Here is a 22,359-nt window from a genome sequence, read left to right on the forward strand (position 1 = left end):
GACAGCGAGCCCCAAACCCTTCCCCAGCCTGGGCCAGCCAACTTCTATGCTGTAGGCAACCTGCCTACAAACAAGCGGTTAACTCTTGGAGTGGAGAGAGAGACCCACCCATTGTTAACTACACCCACAGTTTGTAATATGTCCACTTACTTTCTGGGTGGGCACACCCAAACCACACCCACTCTATATGTTGGCCTCCACTCAGAGCCTGGCTAAATATCCATAATGAATGCCCTTTTGAGCTACTGCTCCTGATTGGCTCAGAGTGCTGCCCCTTCTTCTCCCTGTCTGAGTGTCTGCTGTGCGGACAAGTACAGGAGGCAGATATAACCACAGATGCATTAGCCGCTTTAAACAAATACATGCAATGATTTTTTTATTTTTTTAAATGAACAACAAGGGTAAATGAACAAATAATTGCTGTAAATCTGATTAGAAAATATTGGGCAGCACTTCCTCCTAGCAGAACTATGGTCATTGGTTCAACCAAGACACTACCTGCCTGGAGTTTGCATGTTCTCCCTGTGCCTGCGTGGGTCTCCTCCGGGTACTCTGATTTCCTCCCACACTCCAAAAAATATGCTGGTGGGTTAATTGGTATTGGTTAGTTTGTGTATGTAGGAATGTGAGTTAGGAACCTTAGACGGTAAGCTCCTTAAGGACAGGGGCTGATGTGAATGTATATGCGTAAATGGATGGAGCTATAGTATATAAGTACTTATAATAAATATTGTCTATATACATTTGTCATGTGTATTCTTCTTGGATCTTGGAGTGCTTTGTGTCTTTCTTCCAGATCTGTGCAGTAATCCAGTCTGAGACTTTTCCTGTAATAAAGACCGCTCACTGCTGCGCTCTCTCCCTGTGCAGGGTGACTGGTCTTGTCTCCGCCCCCTCCTGTAGTTTTCTGTAGTGGGTGGGGCCTGCTGGGTCCCTCCCACAGCTCTACTCAGACTATGTACAGCACAGCAATCTGAGTTTACAAGGGAATTTAATGCACACAAAGTGGATTTATATCCTTTGTGGCCGTTGAGGAATATATTTAAATTCATTTTTTTGTGCTTGTAATTCAGCTTTATTTTTATTTATTTATTTTATATCTGCCCGGAGTTCATCTTTAAACAAGACAATTCCAGTGTCGGCTGCACAGCATCACATTAGTGAGAACATAACACCAGCTCTGCCGGGAATCATGAAACTCGCAGCTCCTCTCGGAGAAATTCTCACCCCTTGGCCCAGCCGAGCGAAAATAATGTAGGAATCCTATAATGATGGGAGGATCAGTAACCAATAAACCAGAAAAGCTGGCAAGACAGTAAATAATGTTTATTGTGCCAAGTTCATCACTGAGAAAACGTCTTTCGTTCATCACCCAACCCCATCCCCCCCAAAGAAAAAAGTCAAGAAGAAAGGAAGTTATTAAAGCGGCATTAAACCTGAAACCAAAAATGTGAATTGCAGCTTACCAATCATTAGATGTGGTGGCTGCATTCATTTTCATTTTTTAGGCCCCCCGCCCCCGGTTTTCTCCTGGTGATCTGACCAGTAACACTCCTCCTGAATTAGAGCACCTCACTCTGGATGAAGGAGCACAGGGGCCACCTTTGGACAGCAGAATTGTCAGTCTGGGGGAGGGAAGTGTTAGATGGACTAGCAGATTCAGCCCTCCTTCACATTGCAGTGACTTGTCATGCGATTTAACAGGTCAAATCGCATGACAAATCACATCCTATTGCTGCCAATCGCACTGTTCAAATTGGTGCAACTCTAATTTTAATTTTGCGGTGCTGCATCATTTACAAAATGGTTCCTGTACTACTTTTGGCAATTTTGGGTCTGACTTGCATAGACATCTGTGCATGAAGCTGCACAAATATCTTCCAAGTCGCACTAAAATGCCGCTTTGAAATTGTGCGATTTCAAAAGCAGTAGCAAGATTTCAAAGCTGCAGTCAATGTGAATGATGGCTTAGATACACTAATTAAAGCCAAACTCCAGCTCACACTTTATAATTACAACAACAGTTTTTTTTTTATTCCTTCATTCATTTTCCTTTTGGGATAAATGTTTTACATAAATAAATAAAAGCTGATCTTTGTAAGCACCCCCACCAGTGTTAAGTGGCTTGCCCCATCCCTGTACCTGCAAGAGAGCTTTTCTGTTGAAAAAAAAACTGACTTGATGAAAACATAAGAAAGCAAGAAAGGTACATTTGCTATTGTCTTTCTGCTTCTCCTTCCGGCTAATCAGGACAGGAAGTGGGCCCTAAGACTGGATTGGTCGGGAGGAGAAGTGACCAGATTGGCCAGGAGGAGAATCTGGGGAAGCCGTCCGCGACCTGGATGGTTGGCGGGCAGGCAGCAAGTAGGCGGAGTTTGTTATCTCTGTCATTCTGCTCTACCCTCCTATCAGCATACGGCTTGTTAGCATCAAAGCAACTAATTGGCTTCTTCTGCTGTTTGTTTCTATCTCCCCAAGTCTGAGCCCTGCTGTACAGGGACTGAAAAGGTTGATACCAAGCAAATGCAGATACCTACACTGCTTGCATTAAAAAATAAATTTAATGGCGTGTTAATGAATACAGAATTGCAATAATTGTGTATTTTATATCTGCCTGGAGTTCAGCTTTAATGCAAATAGGACTGACCTGACTGGCTGATGCTGAGGTTCAGAGAGGCGTATTTTGGCTGTTCAGCACTCATTTCAGACACCTTATTGGTTGACTGCACCTCCATGGTGTAGGCCACGCCTGGTAGGAGCCCCGTGAGATGGACACGTGTCTGGGTGAGTTCTACCTGGCCGGGTCTGAACATCACTCCATTCCCACACCGGAGGCAGCGTCCGCTCATACACTCTTTACATGCCACCGAATACATGACCTCTTTCCGACCTCCCAAGTCCTTAGGAGTCCTCCAGGTCAGGGACACAGATCCAGGACCTGTCACTTCGTAATTCAAATCCCAAGCTGCTGAAGGAGGTCCTGGAACAGACGGGAGAGTTTATATAGCAATTTACCAGCAAATGATGGAAATTAACCCAATGTACTTTTCATATGATTTTTATAATCCCTGATCCAAAATATAAACTGAAAATGTAACACACCTATCTTTAAAATGTACAGCATGTTTTTAAATGACTTGTGTCTGCCCATTTGCTAGATCATCTTATGCCGCGTACACAGGACCGGAAATTACGCCAGAAAAAGACTGATGAGAGCTTTTGGTCGGAAAAATTTGACAGTGTGTAAGCTCCATCGGACTTTTGCTGGCCAAATTCCAGCCAGCGAAGGATTGAGAGCATGTCCTAAATTTTTCGGTCGGAAAAAGTTCCAATCGGAAACTCCGATCGTCTGTAGCAATTCCGACATGCAAAATTCCTACGCATGTTTGGAAGCAATTCAGCGCATGCTTGGAAGCATTGAACTTCATTTTCTCGGGTCGTCATAGTGTTGTACGTCACCGCGTTCTTAACGTTCCAAAGTTCAGCAAACCTTTGTGTGAACGTGTGTATGCAAGCCGGAAAAACCATCCAAGATTTTTCTGACGGAAAATCCGCTCGTGTGTATGCGGCATAACAGTACCTGAGCATAGAGAACTTTCTGAGATCTTTATTGCTCCCTCTCTCTGGTCACAATTCACTAGAAATCCCTAGATAGCAGCTGTGAAAACTCAGTGTAATCTCTGTCTGTATTAATTCTGCCTGAATAATCCCATGTCATCCCTCCTTTCCTAATTTGCTCTAGGGAAAACATTTGTTATGGATAGAGGAGGGATCACAACCTCTGCCACTTTTACTTTTTATATTGCTGTTTGAACACTTGATGGGGAGATTTTCCCTTAGTTTCTGTTGCGGTGACAAAGGACACAGATAGCAATAACCCTCCTAACTATTTTTATTGCTGAATGTTTCCCTCGTGAAGATTTCTCCTCACTTTCTGTTGTATTCAAATAGTTTCACCTGGACAAGAAGAGAGCACCTATCTCTCAAATGCAGACACAGAGAGCGGCAAAAAACAAACCTAGGTTCTAAATGTTGGTTATTCCTTTCCTAACATATGCTTACAAATGTATACAATGGTGTCCTTTGAATATAATCTAGATCAGCCTCTCAACCAGTGTTCCTTTTGAGGTTTCTTGAGCTGTGGTCAGACAGATTTTTACCCACATTGGCCACTGTGACAGACCGCCTGGCACCCAGTCTGGGTGCCTTCATCAAGATACAGCTTTCTCCACTCTGGAACCAGGAACCAGATATATTAGCTGAATATCCCACCCAAGAACTAGAGGACGCTAGCTTAGGTGCTCACACAGAATATATACCACACAAAATCAGTTAGGATCTTGGTCACATTATCCTCAGCAATGCACACTGTAAACAGTAATGCCATCAGTACATCTAACAGTACATCTAATGAACAGCTAGCATAAACATCCTGCAATAGTTTGGTAACGAGGTGAAGTGGACATAATACTAGTAGACAGACGGAAACAATAGATGACTCAATTACCATTCATGTCAATTGGGACGCAGCAGCTGCACAGACACAGTCTGCACACTGTTTGCATTCAGGGCTGTGCACCTTTACGGCTGTCAAATTGGGGGCAGTGGATGTGTTAGTGCAGCCGCTGCTTTCCAATTGACAACAGTGGGACTGCCTGCACAGGGATACATAGAACATCTGCATCCCCATGCAGGTAAACACGGCTGTTATACAGGGCATGGACTCATATGCCCCATGTGAATAAGGCCTAATGATGTTGGTCAGTGTAGAAGTGACCCTTAAATTTGTGGTCAGTGTAGCAGTGACCCTTACATTGGTGGTCAGTGTGGAAGTGGCCCTTACAGTGTTGGCCAGTGTATAAGTGACCCTTACAGTGTTGGTCAGCGTAGGAGTGATTCTTACATTGGTGGCCAGTGTTGAAGTGGCCCTTACAGTGTTGGGCAGTGTATAAGTGACCCTTACATTGGTGGTCAGAATAGAAGTGACCCTTACAGTGTTGGTCAGTGTAGACATGACCCTTACATTTGTGGTCAGTGTAGAAGTGATCCTTACATTGGTAGTCAGTGTAGCCGTTACCCTTACAATTGTGGTCAGCGTAGAAGTGACCCTTACATTCTTAGTCAGTGTAAGTGACCCTTACAGTGTTGGTCAGTATAAAAGTGACCCTAACATTTTTGGTCAGTGTAGGAGTGACCCTTCTATTGTTGGTCAGTGTAGAAGTGACCCCTTACATTGGTGGGCAGCGTAGAAGTGATCCTTACATTGGTGGTCAGTGTAGAAGTGATCCTTACATTGGGGGTCAGTGTAAAAGTCACCCTTGCTTTGGTGGTCAGTGTAGAAATGACCCTTACATTGGTGGTCAGTGTAGGTGTCACCCTTGCTTTGGTGGTCAGTGTAGAAGTGGCCCTTGCTTTGGTGGTCAGTGTAGAAGGGACCTTTACATTGGTGGTCAGTGTAGAAGGGACCTTTACATTGGGGGTCAGTGTAAAAGTCACCCTTGCTTTGGCGGTCGGTGTGGAAGTGGTCCTTGCTTTAGTGGTCAGTGTAGAAGTGGCCCTTGCTTTGGTGGTCAGTGTAGAAGGGACCCTTGCAGTGTTGGTCAGTGACCCCTTGTATTGGAGGTCAGTGCAGGCAGAAAATCAGTCGATCACTAATCTTTTGACCAGTCTGCCTGCCTGTAGAAGAACCCTAGGAGGGCCTACAGCCCAGGATGAGTCAGGCTGATATACACTTTAGGAATGGTGTTAGTTCATGTCATGTTACTCACCTGTACAAGGAGAAATGGGGGACTCCTCGGGGGTGCGGTAGAATCCCCTGTTACATGTACAGGTAATCGCCCCTGATGTTGTAGAGTTGCTATTGCTTGGGCAGGGATGGCAGCGATCTGTGGGAGCATCAGTCGGGTTGTATGTCCCGGGCAGGCAAGCTGTAAATATATAGAATGACATTTAGCAATTATTGTAGCCTTTTCAGGAATACATTTTTCCTGTATCCATGGGGTGGTTCCCACATGAAGAACTGAGATCCTAGAAGATCATCGACATTGTTCTTCCATCTTTGGAAGCAAAATGAGTGAATATAGTTTAGTATATAGTGCTTACCCAAGTCTGGCCATACACTTGTAGATTTTCGAATAAAGATTCATAGGAAAATTGCAAGTTCCTATTGGTCACATGATAAGCAATGTTAGTAATCTTGGGGTGCCTGTGCATTTCTTGGTGTTCACAAAATGTCTAATGCAGGTCAGCCCCTGCTGCAGCCTTTTACCTTGTGACTTGCTACAAAGTTACAATGGGCAATCTAATCACTGGGGGGGAGAGGAGATTGAGGAAATGCTTCTCCTGCCTGCATCAGACGGATGGCATCATCTTAGCCTAGGCAAAGTCACTAGACTGGAGGTCAAGGATGGCTTTTTACTAGACATGTGCAGTTTGTTTCGTTCCAAATTGAAATTCGGACAAATTTTTATTTCTTGGAAATTCGGCTGCATTTGAATTCATTGGATCATTGGACTTTCGAAATGTTAGTGAACAAATTTTCGATTCTCGAAATGCACATTTTATGCCAAAGAAACAAACCAATATGTCGGATTTTTTGCGCTGAAATTAATGATTTTCGAAACCTTAGTAATGGAATCTATCGCAAACATTTCAAATAAATCTACAGCGCACGTGCGTGTTAAAATTGCACCCCAGAGTGTGTAATCGATCGGCGAAAAATCAACCGTTTATGTTGATATCAATCGATAATATGTCGATAATTGGGCGAGCTCTATTGATACAATGATGGCGTTACTTCGACAGATTTTTTTTATTTAGTTAAAAACGTTTTTGATGAACGATTTTCTATCCATGTATGTCCAGCATTAGAATAGTACCGAATTTCAACAAATCCAAAACAACAATTTCAATAGTTTTCAAAACTATTCGAAAAGTTTTCGCATTCTAATAGTTTTCCGATTTCCAAAGAGAATAAAATCGAATAGAAAATAAAGGAACAGAATAGAAAAAACATAGAATAGAATATAACACAAAATAAAATAATAGAATATAATAGAATAAAAACATAAGAAAAACAAACAAAAAGAATAGAATAAAAAAATTTATAAAATAAAAAGAATATAACCATCCTCTAAAATTCGAATTTCAAATAGAATAAATTTGAATATATAAGAAAAAAAAAGAATAAAAAAGAATAGAATAGAAAAAAAATAATAGACTAGACTATAATAAAATAGAATAGAATATAATTTGAAAAATAATAGAATAGAAAGAATATAACAATTTCCCAAAATTAAAATAGAATCAAGTCGAATTTGAATAGAAAAGAATAGAATAGAAAATAACAGAATAGTATAGAAAAAACTACAGAATAGAATAGAATAGAATAGAAATAATATAACCATCTTCCGAAATTCGATTTTCGAACAAAATAAATTTTAATATAAAAGAGCAGAATAGAAAAGGATAGAATAGGATAAAATAGAATAGAATAAGATAGAAAAAAATATAATTAAAAAAAACTATAAAATAGTATAGAATGAATATAACCTTTTTTATTCAAATTTGGAAAATTAATAGAATAGAATAGAAAATAACAGAATAGTATAGAAAAAAACTGCAGAATAAAATAGAAAGCATATAACCATCTTCCGAAATTTTCGAAGAGAAAAAATTTGAACAAAAAAGAGTAGAATAGAAAAGGATAGAATAGACTATAAAATAACAGGATAGAAAAGAATAGAATTAAAAAAAAATAGTATAAAACAAATATAACCATTTCCTAAAATTCAAATAGAATATATATATATATATATATATATATATATATATATATATATATATATTTTTTTTTTATAGAAATAGAAAAGAATATATAGGAATAGGAAGGCGGTTCTATTCTATTGGGTTTTTTTTTCTACACTATTCTATTATTTTCTATACTGTTTAAATGTAAGAGGTTAAACAAATTTAACTGAACGAATTTATGTAAATAAACAAAACAAAACATTTTTTTTCATTCTTCACATGTCTACTTTTTACTGATAAAAGTTGGAGCTTTTTCTTTATATAAAAAAAAAAATGTCATTGCAATATATTATGGGATGTCAAGAATTTATTCATGCAGAATTGTAAAAATGCTAAAAGGTCGACTTTAACTGGCTGTTGCCCTTGTAACACAAAGGATGGGCATTAGCATTCCTCGGTGGCTGATGTTACTGTGCTCACTGCTCACTCCCAGCACAGAGACCAAGCTGTCAAAGATAGCCGATGGGACCGGCTCCCGATCATACGATTGCTGTGGCAGTGGTCACATGATCGGCAATTCCCCCCCGGGGGCTAAGAACTTTTTTGCTGGGGTGCGCAGAAAGAAGAAACTACAGTCTTACACTGTTTGAAAGTAAGTAAAGCTAAACAAAGATCAGCCTACATAAACCTACATAAGGATTATTTTTTCAGGCACCCGAAAATCTGCTTCAAGGAGGAAGTGACATCACAGTGCATATTATCTGCCATTGTCTGCCCGCACACGGTGGGGATTTATGCATGCTTCCTCTTCTTAATGCATCCACTGTTGACATGCCCAGCCATGCGCAAGAAAAAGCGGCATGTAAATGTAATGTAAATGTGTGCTAAAACACGGCCCCCTGGGATTCCCATGTCGCTTCAACCTTAATTAAGGCTTTCTCTAGCTGAGTTTCTGCAGGCGGAGACGTTTCTCTCTCTCTTAGTGTTCAGAGACACGGCCATTCTGCATGGATGAACAGGAGTGACCGCAGGGGACCGCACAGGCCAAATTCTAGGCTAAAAAAGCCATTCTCTCATACAGGAAGCCGAAACAAGGTTGCGTGCAAAATGAGACAACGGTTAATTAACACTAATTACATTTAATTTGTAAAACGCTTCAAGTATGTGCTCATTTAAAGTAGGACGATGGGCAAAATGGAAAATGACATACAGTATATGATGCAGTCTGTCACTTGTATTGGTATAGCAGTCCCTTCCTGTAACGGTTTGATTACCTGTTTATCCTGGCAAATCCATTGTTTTTCCACTTCCTGTAAATGTGACAACACTGTTCATTCTGCGGTGAAATCGTTCTGCAGCATTGTCACGCTGTGGACAAGTTAGTCTTAAGCCCCATACACACTATCAGATTTTCTGCTGATTTTAGTCTTCAGATTTACCAAAACCATGTAGTAGAAGGGCCTGCCTGATTGCATACACATTGAAACTCCGAAGGTTTGACCTCATATTATATGGTTTTGGTAAATCTGAAGACAAAAATTATCAGAAAATCTGATAGTGTGTATGGGGCTTTAGATGGACATGAAGATTTAAATGGCATGGTTCACATTGAACGCGGCTTTGAAATCATGCAATTTCTTCTTTCAAATCAGCATTTCTGTGCGACTTCGGGTGCGACTTGCGGCTTCATGCACAGATGTCTATTGAAGTCGCTCCCAAAATTAGCAAGAGCAGTGCAGGAACTACTTTTGCAAATCGGTGCACAAAGTCGGTGTCACACCGATTGGAACGGTGTCATTGCCGGCAATAGGCTGCGACTTGTCATGCAATTTGACCTGTCAAATCACCTGACAAATCACTTCAATGTCAACGAGGGCTGAAAGTGAAAGGTAAAAAATATACATCCACCGGCCACTTTTTTAAGGAACCATCTGATTAATTGCTTGGTAACACAAATTGTTAGTCAGCCAATCACATGGCAGCAACAGCAACTCAATGCATTTATCACATGAAAAGACCCTCTTCCTGCTCCAATCAACTCCCCCCTTTACCCCTTTAACCTTTTTTCTTGTTTTACAAGTAGAAAATGTTTATTGAGAAGTAAATACTAACAATGCAGCATATTATCTCCATAATAAGCAACAGGGGAGACTTGAGTATAGACCACCCCAATAGATTTTATTGGGAATCTTCTAGAAGTTCATATTTGCTGAATTTTTAACAAGATTCAGCAAACCCTTGGCAAATTTAATGTGGGCAGATCCACCCGTTGGGCATATGTGTCATACCCTGCCGACCTCGCCAAGTTGTGGGCGGGGTCATCTGCGCCTGTGTACGTGAGGGTATCTTTAGCGCGGAGCACACTCATCACTGCCCAGGACCAGGTGGTGACTGCAGTCATGTGAACAATCTAACATTAAGACATTTCCCCAGCTTCGAGATGAGCTTTCGCAATGTGTGCAGTAATCAAGTGCAGAGTTCCTCTGAAAAGTGACTTGTCCCATGTCACTACACACTGTAAAGTATCTGTTGCATAAGAAGGGAGTTGCTGAGCCTGCACCCTCTCCACCAGTCCAACGTACCTCTATTGCCTCACTCCCAGTAACAGAATGGGATCCCGTTGAGCACAAAGAACAGATCTTATGCGTTTTCTTTTTCCTTCTCATATCTCATGACCAGGCCATAGATCTTTGTAACACGGGTTCACATCTGGTTAGATACCGACTGCTAGGGAGAGAGCATAATTACGCCCCCCTCGCTACCGGAAGACCTGATGCCTTCTTTTCCTATGCCAAAACCAACATGCACCCCTTTGAATAACTTCAGTCCAGGGTCATAATGGTTGATGCAACTTTACTGCTAGCCAGAGGGAGATTCCACAGCCATGTTTTCACAGCCGGAAGTTGCGGCTGTCCCGGTGATCTGATGGTTCGCCTACAGAACAGCAGGACAAAGCCAATTTTCCCGGGACAAGGAGAGGCCAGGACATAGGTCTGAATACCTTGAATGTCCTGGGAAAATTGGGACTTGTCAACTTTGAGACAGTACAGGAACGCACAGAAGCAATCTAAATCCACTATGCGGCTCATGGACCTAAGCCGTCCCCCTTTTATTAGCACAGGTGGGCTAGGAACTGAGCTTGCAGCACTTACCGCTTTCCCTCAGCCTGGGCCTGCTGCTTCTTGCTAAAAGCAAACACAGTTTAACCTGCCTATACACTCAAACCTTCAGACAGAAAGGCTGCAACAGTAGAAGTCAATGTCATGTCCCACTTTTGTCAGCCAAGAACATAAAACTGAGCCTGCAGTGGGCACAGGATCATCAGATCTGGATGTCTGAAGACTGGATAAATGTTGTCTGGTCTGATGAATTTTATTGTCTATGGAATAATGCAGCTATTATGCCAGGTGCCATATCTGAAACTAAACAGAACACCTCTGGGATGTGGTAAACCAGGAAATTAATCTGGACAATGCAAACATCATTGTCAACATGAACCAGTACCTTAAGGGAACATTGGTGGCATGTGGAATCCATGCCATGAAGGCCTGAAGTCTGTTTTAAGAGCAAAGGGGGACCCTCTGCAGTCTAAGCCCTTGTACACACGGTCGGAGATTCAGACGGAATGTGTCCGATCGGACCGTTTTGTCGGATATTCCGACTGTGTGTGGTCTCCATCGGACTGTTTCCGACAGGGTATCAGACGGACCAAGTTTTCCAACTTGTTGGAAATATTTTCCGACAAAATGCTCCGATCGGACATACTCCGATCATGTGTAAAGAATTCCGATTGGACAAAGTGCCACGCATGCTCAGATCAAATTCCTACACCAAAGCTATTGGCTACTAGCCTGAACGTAGTCCTGTCGTAACGAAATAACGGCATCATGTCGGATTTTCTGACAACTTTGTCCGACCGTGTGTATTCAACAGTTTCGGACAAAATCCGTCGGAAAAAATCAGACGGACAAAATCCAACGGATTTGGTTGTCGGAATCTCCGACCGTGTGTACAAGGGCTTAGTATAGCATTCCTTATAAATTGTACATATTTTGTGGAGTCTCACTGAAATAGTGATTTTACATCCTTTTCAGGAGTTCTCCTTTAATGTTGATATTACGTTTATTCTTTCTGCATCCGTAATGAAAATGCACATATTGGAGCATCTTGTCGGTTTCAGTCTGACGTTCTTTCCGGAGAGTGACATTTCACTCTACAAGAGACAGAAGTCGGTTCACGCTTTGGGGCTGGTGACCTAGATTCATTGGGGGGAAGATAAATGTTTCAGATTTTGTTTTCCTGTTGCCACAGGGAACACAGTAATAAAATAAAAAGGTGGATGGCGTCTTTGCTTGATGTTGCAATCATGTAAAGCAACAAAACAATGAATATTTTATGGAGAAGAGATTTTTAAGTCATTGATGGCCATTCAATACATCAAGGTCCCCAGATCAAATAAAGACAATTGGAAACTGGTGTAAATAAACATTTTCACTAGAGTAATTTAGCAAATTTGAATGATAGGAGAAGTCTCTATGTCAGTGGTCTTCACCTACCTCACTCCCACAGTCTCTACCTCACACGGTGCCCCCAAAACCCCTAGGAAACCTCAACCCCCACAGTGTACCCCTATCTCACACAGTGTCCCCTAGTCATCTGCAGTGCCCCCTGTTTCCAACAATCTCCAGCCCCCATAGTGCCTTCACCTCCAACAGTTTCTCACAGTGCCCCCAGTCTCTGCAGTGCACTTCAGACTACCAGAGTTCCTCTGGAAAGCCCCCAGTGTCCTTAAGGAACTCTCAGTCCCCTCCAGTGACCCCCTTCACCCACAGTTACCACCAGCTGTACTCCAGGAAGAGTCAATTCCCTAGCATAGCCGTCTTCCTCCTTGCACATGTAGCACTGACCCCCGAAGGAGCTGCTGGTTTTATTGGACTTACCGTTACCTTCTTGACCTCATCTCTGTCTAGGGTTTCCCATGGTAGATGACCCAAAGAAATGCAGAAACTGACACTAGATCTTATTTTGGGTTATTTATTTAGAAGATAAAACAGTCTCTTAATGAAGGGTAGAGGGTTAGGAGAAAGTTCATGTACTTTTGGACTTCAAAAATACAAAGTCTGTTATAGAAGAAATCCAGAGAATAACCGTTTCACAGCTGGATTCTCACAACCTCCGGATAGACCTCCTCTCACTAGGCCTAGCAGCCGGTAGGGTGTTAAGTAAAGCGAAGTCTCTGCCACAGACTTGGATGTGAATTACTTGAGAAAAGTCTCTGCCACAGACTTGAATGGGAATTACTTGAGAAAAGCCTCTGCCACAGACTTGAACGTAACTGAGGGTCATAGCCAAATTTAGAGAAATATCATACAGTACCAGTATCTCTCAGCCGGTCCGGCGATACCGTATGAATGTAAGTCCATGAAGTGTCCTTCAACTGAGCCTCCAGGCTCCTTCAGAGAAACCAGCCTTGTGCATGGCCTCCTCCTCAAGAGTCCTCCCCTGGCTGCTTCTCCATTTGCTGGGTCTCTCCTTAGATGAGACGGCACCAGACCACCTTTGAATCCTCAGGCCTCGACATCCATTCAGGCCTATTCCTGCAGTTACTTCGCCTCCGGCTATCCAGCCCCGAGACTTGGAATTGCATGGATCCACACCCCATGCCAGGAGGGCCATGGGGGGTGGTCAGGAGGACCAGGACCAAACAGACAGAAAATATCTTCTGGACTGGAACCCCTGATAACACGTGATGTCAGTACCTTAAATACCACCTCCCAGAGTGCACAGTAGGAAAACACTCCCACTGGGCTGGTTCAGAGAAAACATGGCACTCAATACACCCAGCTAAACTGCCTTTTACCACTTGCTGGCGGTGACAGCGACACCTGCGGCCAAGGAGAACTCAGTGTGATCCAGCCAGACTGGTACTGAAACAATAATTTAGCAAAATTAGCCCTAAAACCCAACTGTGGTGTGACTGTGTGCTGACCCAGGTCCTCTGATAGCTCTAAGACAACCCATACATTATAGTTTTTTTTTTTTCTCAACCAGCGGGTTGAACTAAAAGAAATTACCCAAAAGAATTACACATTCGAGGTGGACGGGTAATCACTCCCACTGAGCTATTGTGTTTTAATGGAGGGGAGAAATCACTGCCATCAGAATACACTGTTTAGCGCTGCTGGAGCTGAAAATGTTGAATAGGCTGGTTGCACAGAAGTCCATCAGTTGAACCTGCCAAGTTTCGATCCTTGTATTGCCAGCTTAAGTTTGCTGGGGCTGCTGACATTACATCCAATTACAGCAGTCTTAGCCCTTGTACACACGGTCAGAGAATCCGTCGAAATGTGTCCTATCGGACCGTGTCGTCGGATAATCCGACTGTGTGTGGTATGCATCGAACTGATTCCGTCCGAATATCCGTCGGACCCAATTTTCAAACATGTTGGAAATATTTCCCGGCCAACTGATTCGATCGGACATACTCCGATCATGTGTAGCGAATTTTGATCGGACAAAGTGCCACGCATGCTCAGATCAAATTCCTACATCAAAGCTATTGGCTACTACCCTGAATGTAGTTCCATCGTAACGAAATTACGTCATCACGTTCTGAAAGATCGGATTTTTCGACAACTTAGTCCGACCGTGTGTATGCAACAGTTTCAGACACAATCCGTCGGACTAAATCCGACGGACAAAATCCGACGGATTTGGTTGGCAGAATCTCCGACCATGTGTACAGGGGCTTAGGGTTTCAGAATAAATAAATAATTGTAAGATGAAAAGAAATGCAGACAGTAAAAACTGTGGTATTCCCAAATATTAGTGATAAAGAATGATGTGGTCCAAGGCACCAAAAGTAATTGACCTCCATCCCAAATTTTAGACAAAGAGAAAGGAAAGTGGTCAGTGGGACTTTAAATGAGGTCAATCACTATATGAAGTAAACATGTAGGATATAGAACAGTGTTGCTTTTATGGATTCCAACAAAAAATTGGGAATTTGAGTGAGAGATGTATACCAAGAAGCAGTCTTTACAAAGAACATTTTATTATACCATGTGAAATCATGTATGACATATTGAATACCACAAAAATGCATTTACAGAATCGCATACACGCAGGGTATGCTGAAAACTGCATATAAATATTGACACCATGGTAATAAGCATAACAAAGTAAAAACACCATTGCATCCGCCCCTGAAGAGTTGGTATACCCCAATGAAACGTGTCGTTCTTACATAGATGCATGATGTCCATACAGATGATTTTATGTCTCTTATTTTGTTTTACTCTAGACTTCGCAACATCATTCAGCCCCTCCAGTGACCCATGTTGTGCAGGACTTGTTTTTACCTTGTTATGATTATTACCATGGTGTCAATATTTATATGCAGTTTTCAGCATACCCTGCGTGTATGCGATTCTGTAAATGCATTTTTGTGGTATTCAATATGTCATACATGATTTCACATGGTATAATAAAATGTTCTTTGTCAAGACTGCTTCTTGGTATACATCTCTCACTCAAATTCCCCCTTTTTTTGCAGGAACCCACAAAAGAAACACTGTTCTATATCCTACATGTTTACTTCATATAGTGACTGACCTCATTTAAAGTCCCACTGACCACTTTCCTTTCTCTTTCCCTAATATTAGTGGTCAGTATAGAAATTACTCCTTACTCGATAGTCAGTGGAAAATGTCAGTATTGTGTTGCTGGGCAGTGTACAGGGGAGATCAATTCACTTTTTTTCTCTGATCAAGGAACCTCTAGCAACATCAGGATGAACCTTAGGGTCCCATGTAAACCTGGTAGAGAACGGTTGTTCTAGAGCAGTGGTCTCCAAACTGCGGCCCAAGCTAGCCTTTATCCAGCCCTTGGGGCACCATTCCTCTCACTGACACCAACAGTGGAGAATATTACCTGCCACTGATACCAATGGTGGGGAACTATTCCTCCCACTAATACCAATTTTGGGACATTACACCTCCTGCTGTTCACCAACACTGGTGCAATGTTCATTGTCACGGACGATGGGTCTGGGACATTTTCTACCCCCACTGGCCACAATCCGACCTCCCTAAAATCTGAAGGACAGTAAACTGGGCCTTTATTTGAAAAGTTTGGAGAACCCTGTTCTAGAAGAACCCTAGGGTATCATGGAACCCTGGTAGAGAAAGGTTATTCTAGAGGAACCCTAGGCTCCCATTGAACTCTGGTTGAGAAAGGCTGCTCTAGAGGAACTCTGGGCTCCGATGGAACTCTGGTAGAAAATCTGTGTTCTAGAGGAACCCTAGGCTCCCACAGAATCTTGGTAGAAAAAGGTAGTTATAGAGCAAAGGTGCCAAGCTCAATTTCATTGTGGGCCACATCAGCATTATGGTTGCCTCCAAAGAACCGGTTGTATCTGTAAGACTAGATGACTAGAGCATCCCACTCCTCCTTATCTAAGATGTCAAGAGCTCCCCTCCACCATCAGAAGTTAAGAATCTCCCACCCTCCCTTAAATCACAGTGCACCCCCCTAACATTGTGCAAGTGTCGGGAAGAAGCTGGTGGTGGACCTGGGAAACAGAAAGTGCAGGGTCTGGAGGAGGACTAGAGGAGGGCTGGAGTCAGCTGCCCGAGTCTGACACCAGGGGAGGCAGAGATAAGGGGATGCTGCAGCTGCACGGGGAGGCACAGGATCTATAAGGGGAGTTGTGTCTTCCTCTCTGCTGTTGACTGCTGAGCTGGCGGGGTGGCAGAGATAAGCCTTTCCACAGCTGCATGGAGAAGTGCAGGATCTGGTTGAGTATTGTTCTCCTCTCTGCTGCTGACTGCTGAAACATGGTGGGGGCGGAGACAAGGAGGGTCCTGAAGCTGCAGGAGAGGCGCAAGAGGGCCACATGTTCTAGAGGGTTATAGTTGAGAGAGGCTGCTCTAGAGGAAACCTAGGCTCTGACAGAACCCTGGTAGATAATTGTTGTTCTAGAGCAGGGATATGCAATTAGGGGGCCTCGAGCTGTTGCAAAACTACAAGTCCCATCATGCCTCTGCCTCTGGGTGTCATGCTTGTGGCTGTCAGAGTCTTGCTATGCCTCATGGGACTTAGTTCTGCAACAGCTTGAGGTCCGCTAATTGCATATCCCTGTTCTAGAGGAACCCTAGGCTCCCATGGAATCCTGGTAGTGAAAGGTTGTACTAGAGGAACTCTAGGATCATATTGAACTCTGGTTGAGAAAGGCTGCTCTAGGGAAACCTTAGGCTTCAACGGAAACCTGGTAGAGAATCGTTGTTCTAGAGAAACCCTAGGCTTCAACAGAACCCTGGTAGAGAAAGTTTTTTCTTGAAGAACACTAAGGTGATATTGAACTGTGGTTGAGAAAGGCTGCTCTAGAGGAAACCTAGGCTCTGACAGAACCCTGGTAGTGAATTGTTTTTCTAGTGGTACCCTAGGCTGAGCCCCACAGAACCCTGATAAGAAAGGTTGTTCTTGAAGAACACTAGGGTCATACGAAACTGGGGTTGAAAAGAGTTGCTCTAACACTTTTATATATCATTATTTTTTAGCATCTTAGGTTAATTGATCCTTTAAATCCAAAAACAAATTTAGATAAAATACTTCCAAGAGAGGGTTTTTGTAAACATATGAAGTAGAACACTAGAAGAGACTGGTAGCAAGACACAGGGAAAGAAATTACTTGGAAACATTACGAATAAGTAGCTGCAGGCGATGTACAGCACTGAGTGTCTTTTCATGCTGCTTGTGTGTGTGCGTCTTTCAGTATGTTGTATATTACAAGCCACCAGAGACCAGATAAAAGGTTAGGACAGCTAAACAAATGACAATGGCCATCCAGCTCTGATAAGCAATATGCATCTAAAATGGGCACATAACAAAGATTCATTACTATTTCTGACAGCCCTTCTTGTGAAAACGTGTCTGAAAACCTAGAACTGTCAGACACACAACAGGGAATTTGAATCTTAGCACCACTGCGTAGCCAGACTTTCACCCCTGGGTTCATCCGCCTCAGACATTTCAAGATCTAAACCAGATTCTCGCAACCTTTTTACCCCAGAGGAACTCTTGAAATACATTTCAGAAGACCCCTATTAAGTATTATACCTACATTTGACAGTAAAATGGCATAATCAGTAACCTGTTAAAAGTTTTAAATAAAAGAATAAATAACATGGCATATCCATTATATTTGATACCCAAAGCTGATTATTTTACAATACTCCCTTGCGCTATATGAGAAATGCAGACTGAAAACCTTTCTGTGTCACCTTACATTGGTGATTAGTGCAGAAATGCCCCCTTACATTGATGATTAGTGGAGAAATGCCCCCTTACATCGGTGATTAGTATAGAAATGCCCCCTTACATTGGTGATTAGTGGAGAAATGCCCCCTTACATCAGTGATTAGTATAGAAATGCCCCCTTACATTGGTGATTAGTGAAGAAATGCCCCCTTGCATTGGTGATTAGTATAGAAATGTCCCCTTACATTGGTGATTAGTGGAGAAATGCCCCCTTACATTGGTGGTCAGTGGAAAATACCCATGTACATTATTGGCTAGAGGAGAATTGCCCCCTTACATTGGTATCTAGTGGAGAAATACCTCCTTATATTGGTGGTCAGTGAAGTCTAAAGCCGCGTACACAGGGTACCATTATTGGCAGGGGATTGTCTGTTGACAGGCTGTTGTCATAAAATCTTACCGTTAGTACGTTCCTTTTGACAATTGTTGTCCAATTTTATGACAACAAATGTTGGATAACAGGCCAGTAAATTTTTGGCGGATAGTGGTTTGACATCGGATTTTCGTATGGTCAGTACACAAATCCATCACACAAAAGTTGAAAGTACAAACACGCATGTTTGGAATCAATGCTCACCGAAATTAGCAGAAGGGGCCCAAAGGGTGGCACTGAAAAGCTGAAATTCCTTGTAGTACGTCACTACGTTCGTGTTTGTGGCGTGACAATTGTGTATCGTTGGTATGCAAGACAAGATCCTGGCACGCTCTTTTTTGACAAAAATCAGACGCTTGGTTGGCCAACAATCGTATCGTGTGTACGAGGCTTTAGTCCACCTTTGTGACCAGGTTTCATGTTAACCACTTCACGCCGATGTCTCCCGGTCTTTTAAGAGGTTTATGATGCCGGGAGGTGGGGTTTAAGATCCCATGACCAATCCAATCAATAATACCAAGAAAGCATTCAATCTTAAATGGAATCTTTGGTTTATTTAAATGGCATCAATTAATGCATAGATTTCAAACAGATACCTCCATATGACTGTACCCTAATGTTTGATTTTTATACATTTTTTCTTTGTTTCAATTATTTTATTTATTTTGTTTTATTCTATTGTTGTTTTGCTTCTATAACAATAGTTATATGAAGTGACACTTTGTTAAATTCCACATAAGAAAGCCATCTGTTTATAGGAAAACACATTTTCAGTGTATCCATAATTGACTACTTCTCATATGTATGTTCCATTGTTGTCACTTCAAATAATTGTAAGAAAACCTTTTTTCGATCAAAAAGTTTTTATTTAAAAAAAAAAAAAGATCATGTGACCACAGTGATTGTCAGTCATGTGATTCAAAAACTCCCGATCGGGAGCTTTCGGTTAGGTGTCGATAACTGTGCTGGGAACACGCAGTGCGAGCGCTCTCGGCACAGCAGTATTGACAGAAATTAACACAAATATGTGGCCTCTCTGCACCAAGGACCAGGCCCTGAGACACATTTGCATGCAGCTGGCACCCAGGGGTTAAACTTTTTACAAAAATCAACCTCCAAACTCAAACTTCCCCCCCTTATCTAAATCACAGGGTGTGTCACCTGTAAGGTCCTGTTTGTGTAAGTGACCTATAGTATTATTACCAATAGTAAGAAGCCCCATCCACATTTCCACCAGTGACAGGCCCCGCCCACATTACCAATAGTGACGAACCCACTCACATTTCCAACAGTGAACAGGCTCCGCCCACATTACCATTCGTGATGAACCCGCCCACATTTCAAACTGTGACAAGCCCCACCCACATTTACAGTAGTGACAGGCCCCACCCACATTTACAATGGTGACAAGTGCAGTTGCTCCAGAGTTTAGTAAATGAGGTGCAGCTTCACTTTGAAAAGAGCAACCAATCAGGTACAAGGAAAATGTAAAAACAAACAAAAAAGCATTTTTGCTTGCATATGATGGAAGTCAGCAGAGCTTCTGCTCATTTACGAAGCTCTGGAGCAAAGTGCACAGTGTATTTGCCCCATTAGTAAATCAACCCTATTGTGTTCTGCCAGCCAAGCAGTCTCCCCACGCCCCGTTGTCGGCTGAACGCAATAGTGCTGCAGGAAGCATTCCCTTATCAACACTGGCATTTACCCGTGGTGAAAGGAAAGAAAATCGAATCATCTAGCAGGGGTCTCAAACTGGTGGCCCTCCGGCTGTTGTGGAAATACAAATCCCATGATGCCTCTGCCTGTGGGAGTCAGGCTTGTAACTGTCAGCCTTGCAATGCTTCATGCAGGGCTGGTGCAAGGATTTTTGACACCCTAGGCGAAACCTCATTTTACTCCCCTTGGCTCCATCCCTAACCCCAACCCCTTTTCCCCGTCTATGTATACCCCACCTTTTTAATCAAGCACCCATCAAACGCAGCCTACCAGCACCCATCAATGAATGTTTGCTTGCTTCCATTCATTAGGGAGTTGGGACACAGACACAGTCCTCTGACACTATGTGCAACTGCCTGCTGATGCTGAGATTTAGTTGCTTGCTGCAGAGAGAAGAGAGTATCAACACCAGTGGCCGGGCGCCCTAGGCAGCAGCGCGCCCCAGGGCTGCTGCCTAGTTTGCCTAGTGGTAGCACCGGCCCTGGCTTCATGGGCCATGTAGTTCTGTAACAGCTCGAGGGCCATCAGTTTGAGACTCCTGATTTTGACCTTCTTAAATTCAGCATTCTAAAGACCCTCCACAGCCTGGTTGTTTTTCCTTTTCAGTCTTCCACCGAAATAAGAGATTATCTCTAAAGCGATTTCAGAGATTAGACCGGCGTAATCAGCAATGGCTCCCTCCTGATAAATGAAAGGGAGTGCATGAAGGCAATGTATGGAAAGATATGGAAGGAAAAATAAAAAGAGGATTAATGACCAAAATCCTTTGTTACGGAAGATGTCACTTGAGTATTGGTCAGCATGCAACAAACAGCGTACTCACAGTCCCTGAACGGTCCATTGTATATATTGCTTTATATATGTATTTATTTTTATTTCATATTTGATTTGATTTATTTGTATTTATTCATTCATTTATAATAATAATAATAATAATAATATATATATATATATATATATATATATTTTTTTTAATCAGGTAAAGGGATTATTGAGATGTCACAAAGTGGTACAAACAGGGAATAAAGATACATGTTGGTCACTCAAGAAAATATCCCAGCATAACATTACTGAAAATACTATAGTCAATACTATAGACACTAAAGTCAAATGAAATGTATTAATAGCTGTTAAAGACCATATCTAGTGCCCTTCATGGCCGGGACACTAGGACCACCATAGCAAGATAGGGAAACATACTGGAAACATTTGGAAAGCAAGGGCACACACCGTCCTCAACCATAACATTGCCACCTAGAGTAGACCACATTTGTAATACCATATTTCACAGTAATAATCTGTCCAGTACTAAATAGCCCACTGGAGCTAAACCAGGAGCAGCTTTATATTAATATTATTATTACATTATTTATTTGGTTTATTTTTCTGTTTTTTTTTTTTGCTTTATTTTAGTTTTTTTTATATAAAGAAACCATTGGTTATTGCACATAGCGTCTCAGATTGCCTTCCCATTGGCTCATTCATTAGAGTAGAGGCTGGGTTCACACCACTCCGACACCAGGCTATGAAACTCAAAATAGACCATATAACACTGACGTCAGAACCAGACCCGAGAACATGAGTCATGAAAGAAGATATGAGAATCATAATCAACATACCCCCCAGAGAAATGATAGAGGTCATAGCCCCTATAGGAATGAGAGGAGACCATACCACCAAGATAGAACACCCCGGAATGGATGGAAAAAACCTTTCTGGAAGAATAACAGGAGAAATAATGGTCCAAGACCTTACCATGATAATAGGACCTATCACCAACAAAGGGATAACCGAGGACCAAATAATGATAATAGAGGACGACCGCAAGACACCCACACACCTAGGGGGAGAAGCCCCTATAGAGAACAAGAAAGAGGTTGGGGTGGACATTATAACCCTCCACCCCAGGGACCATAGTACCCTTATGATAGGAGTCCGATTCCGACCTATAACTACTATGCACCCCTTGACCCGAGACGTGAGGAAGATAGGTCAGACAGACATAGACAGTCTGACATGGACTATGAGAGATCTTTTTTAGAGAGGGGCAGAGAGAACGATCCACCAGGGAGAAACGAGAACCCCAGACACCAAAGACGAACACCAGAAAGAAGAGAGGATGCAGAGGGGGGAAGAGATCACAAAAGAAAAAGAGAATAAAAGGGGAAGGGATTTTCAACCTTAGCGGACATGTATTGTCC

At 42.4% G+C, this 22,359-nt stretch overlaps 1 protein-coding gene across 1 annotated transcript in view; it reads right to left on the reverse strand.

The window, feature by feature from the left end:
- The window catches only part of LOC143930640 (ephrin type-B receptor 5-like), a 112,869-nt gene that overhangs the window by 47,262 nt on the left and 43,248 nt on the right, over positions 1 to 22,359 (reverse strand). Inside the window, exons 4-5 of the mRNA XM_077455134.1 lie at positions 5,769 to 5,927; positions 2,648 to 2,980 (exon numbers count right to left, since the gene is read on the reverse strand). Of these exons, the coding sequence (XP_077311260.1) occupies positions 2,648 to 2,980; positions 5,769 to 5,927 (492 nt within the window). The remainder of the gene's footprint in view (positions 1 to 2,647; positions 2,981 to 5,768; positions 5,928 to 22,359) is intronic.

Source organism: Lithobates pipiens, unplaced genomic scaffold, assembly GCF_037356315.1.
Source record: "Lithobates pipiens isolate NorthernLeopardFrog02 unplaced genomic scaffold, aLitPip1_a1.2 Scaffold_25, whole genome shotgun sequence".
In the NCBI taxonomy this organism is placed as follows: Eukaryota; Metazoa; Chordata; class Amphibia; order Anura; family Ranidae; genus Lithobates; species Lithobates pipiens.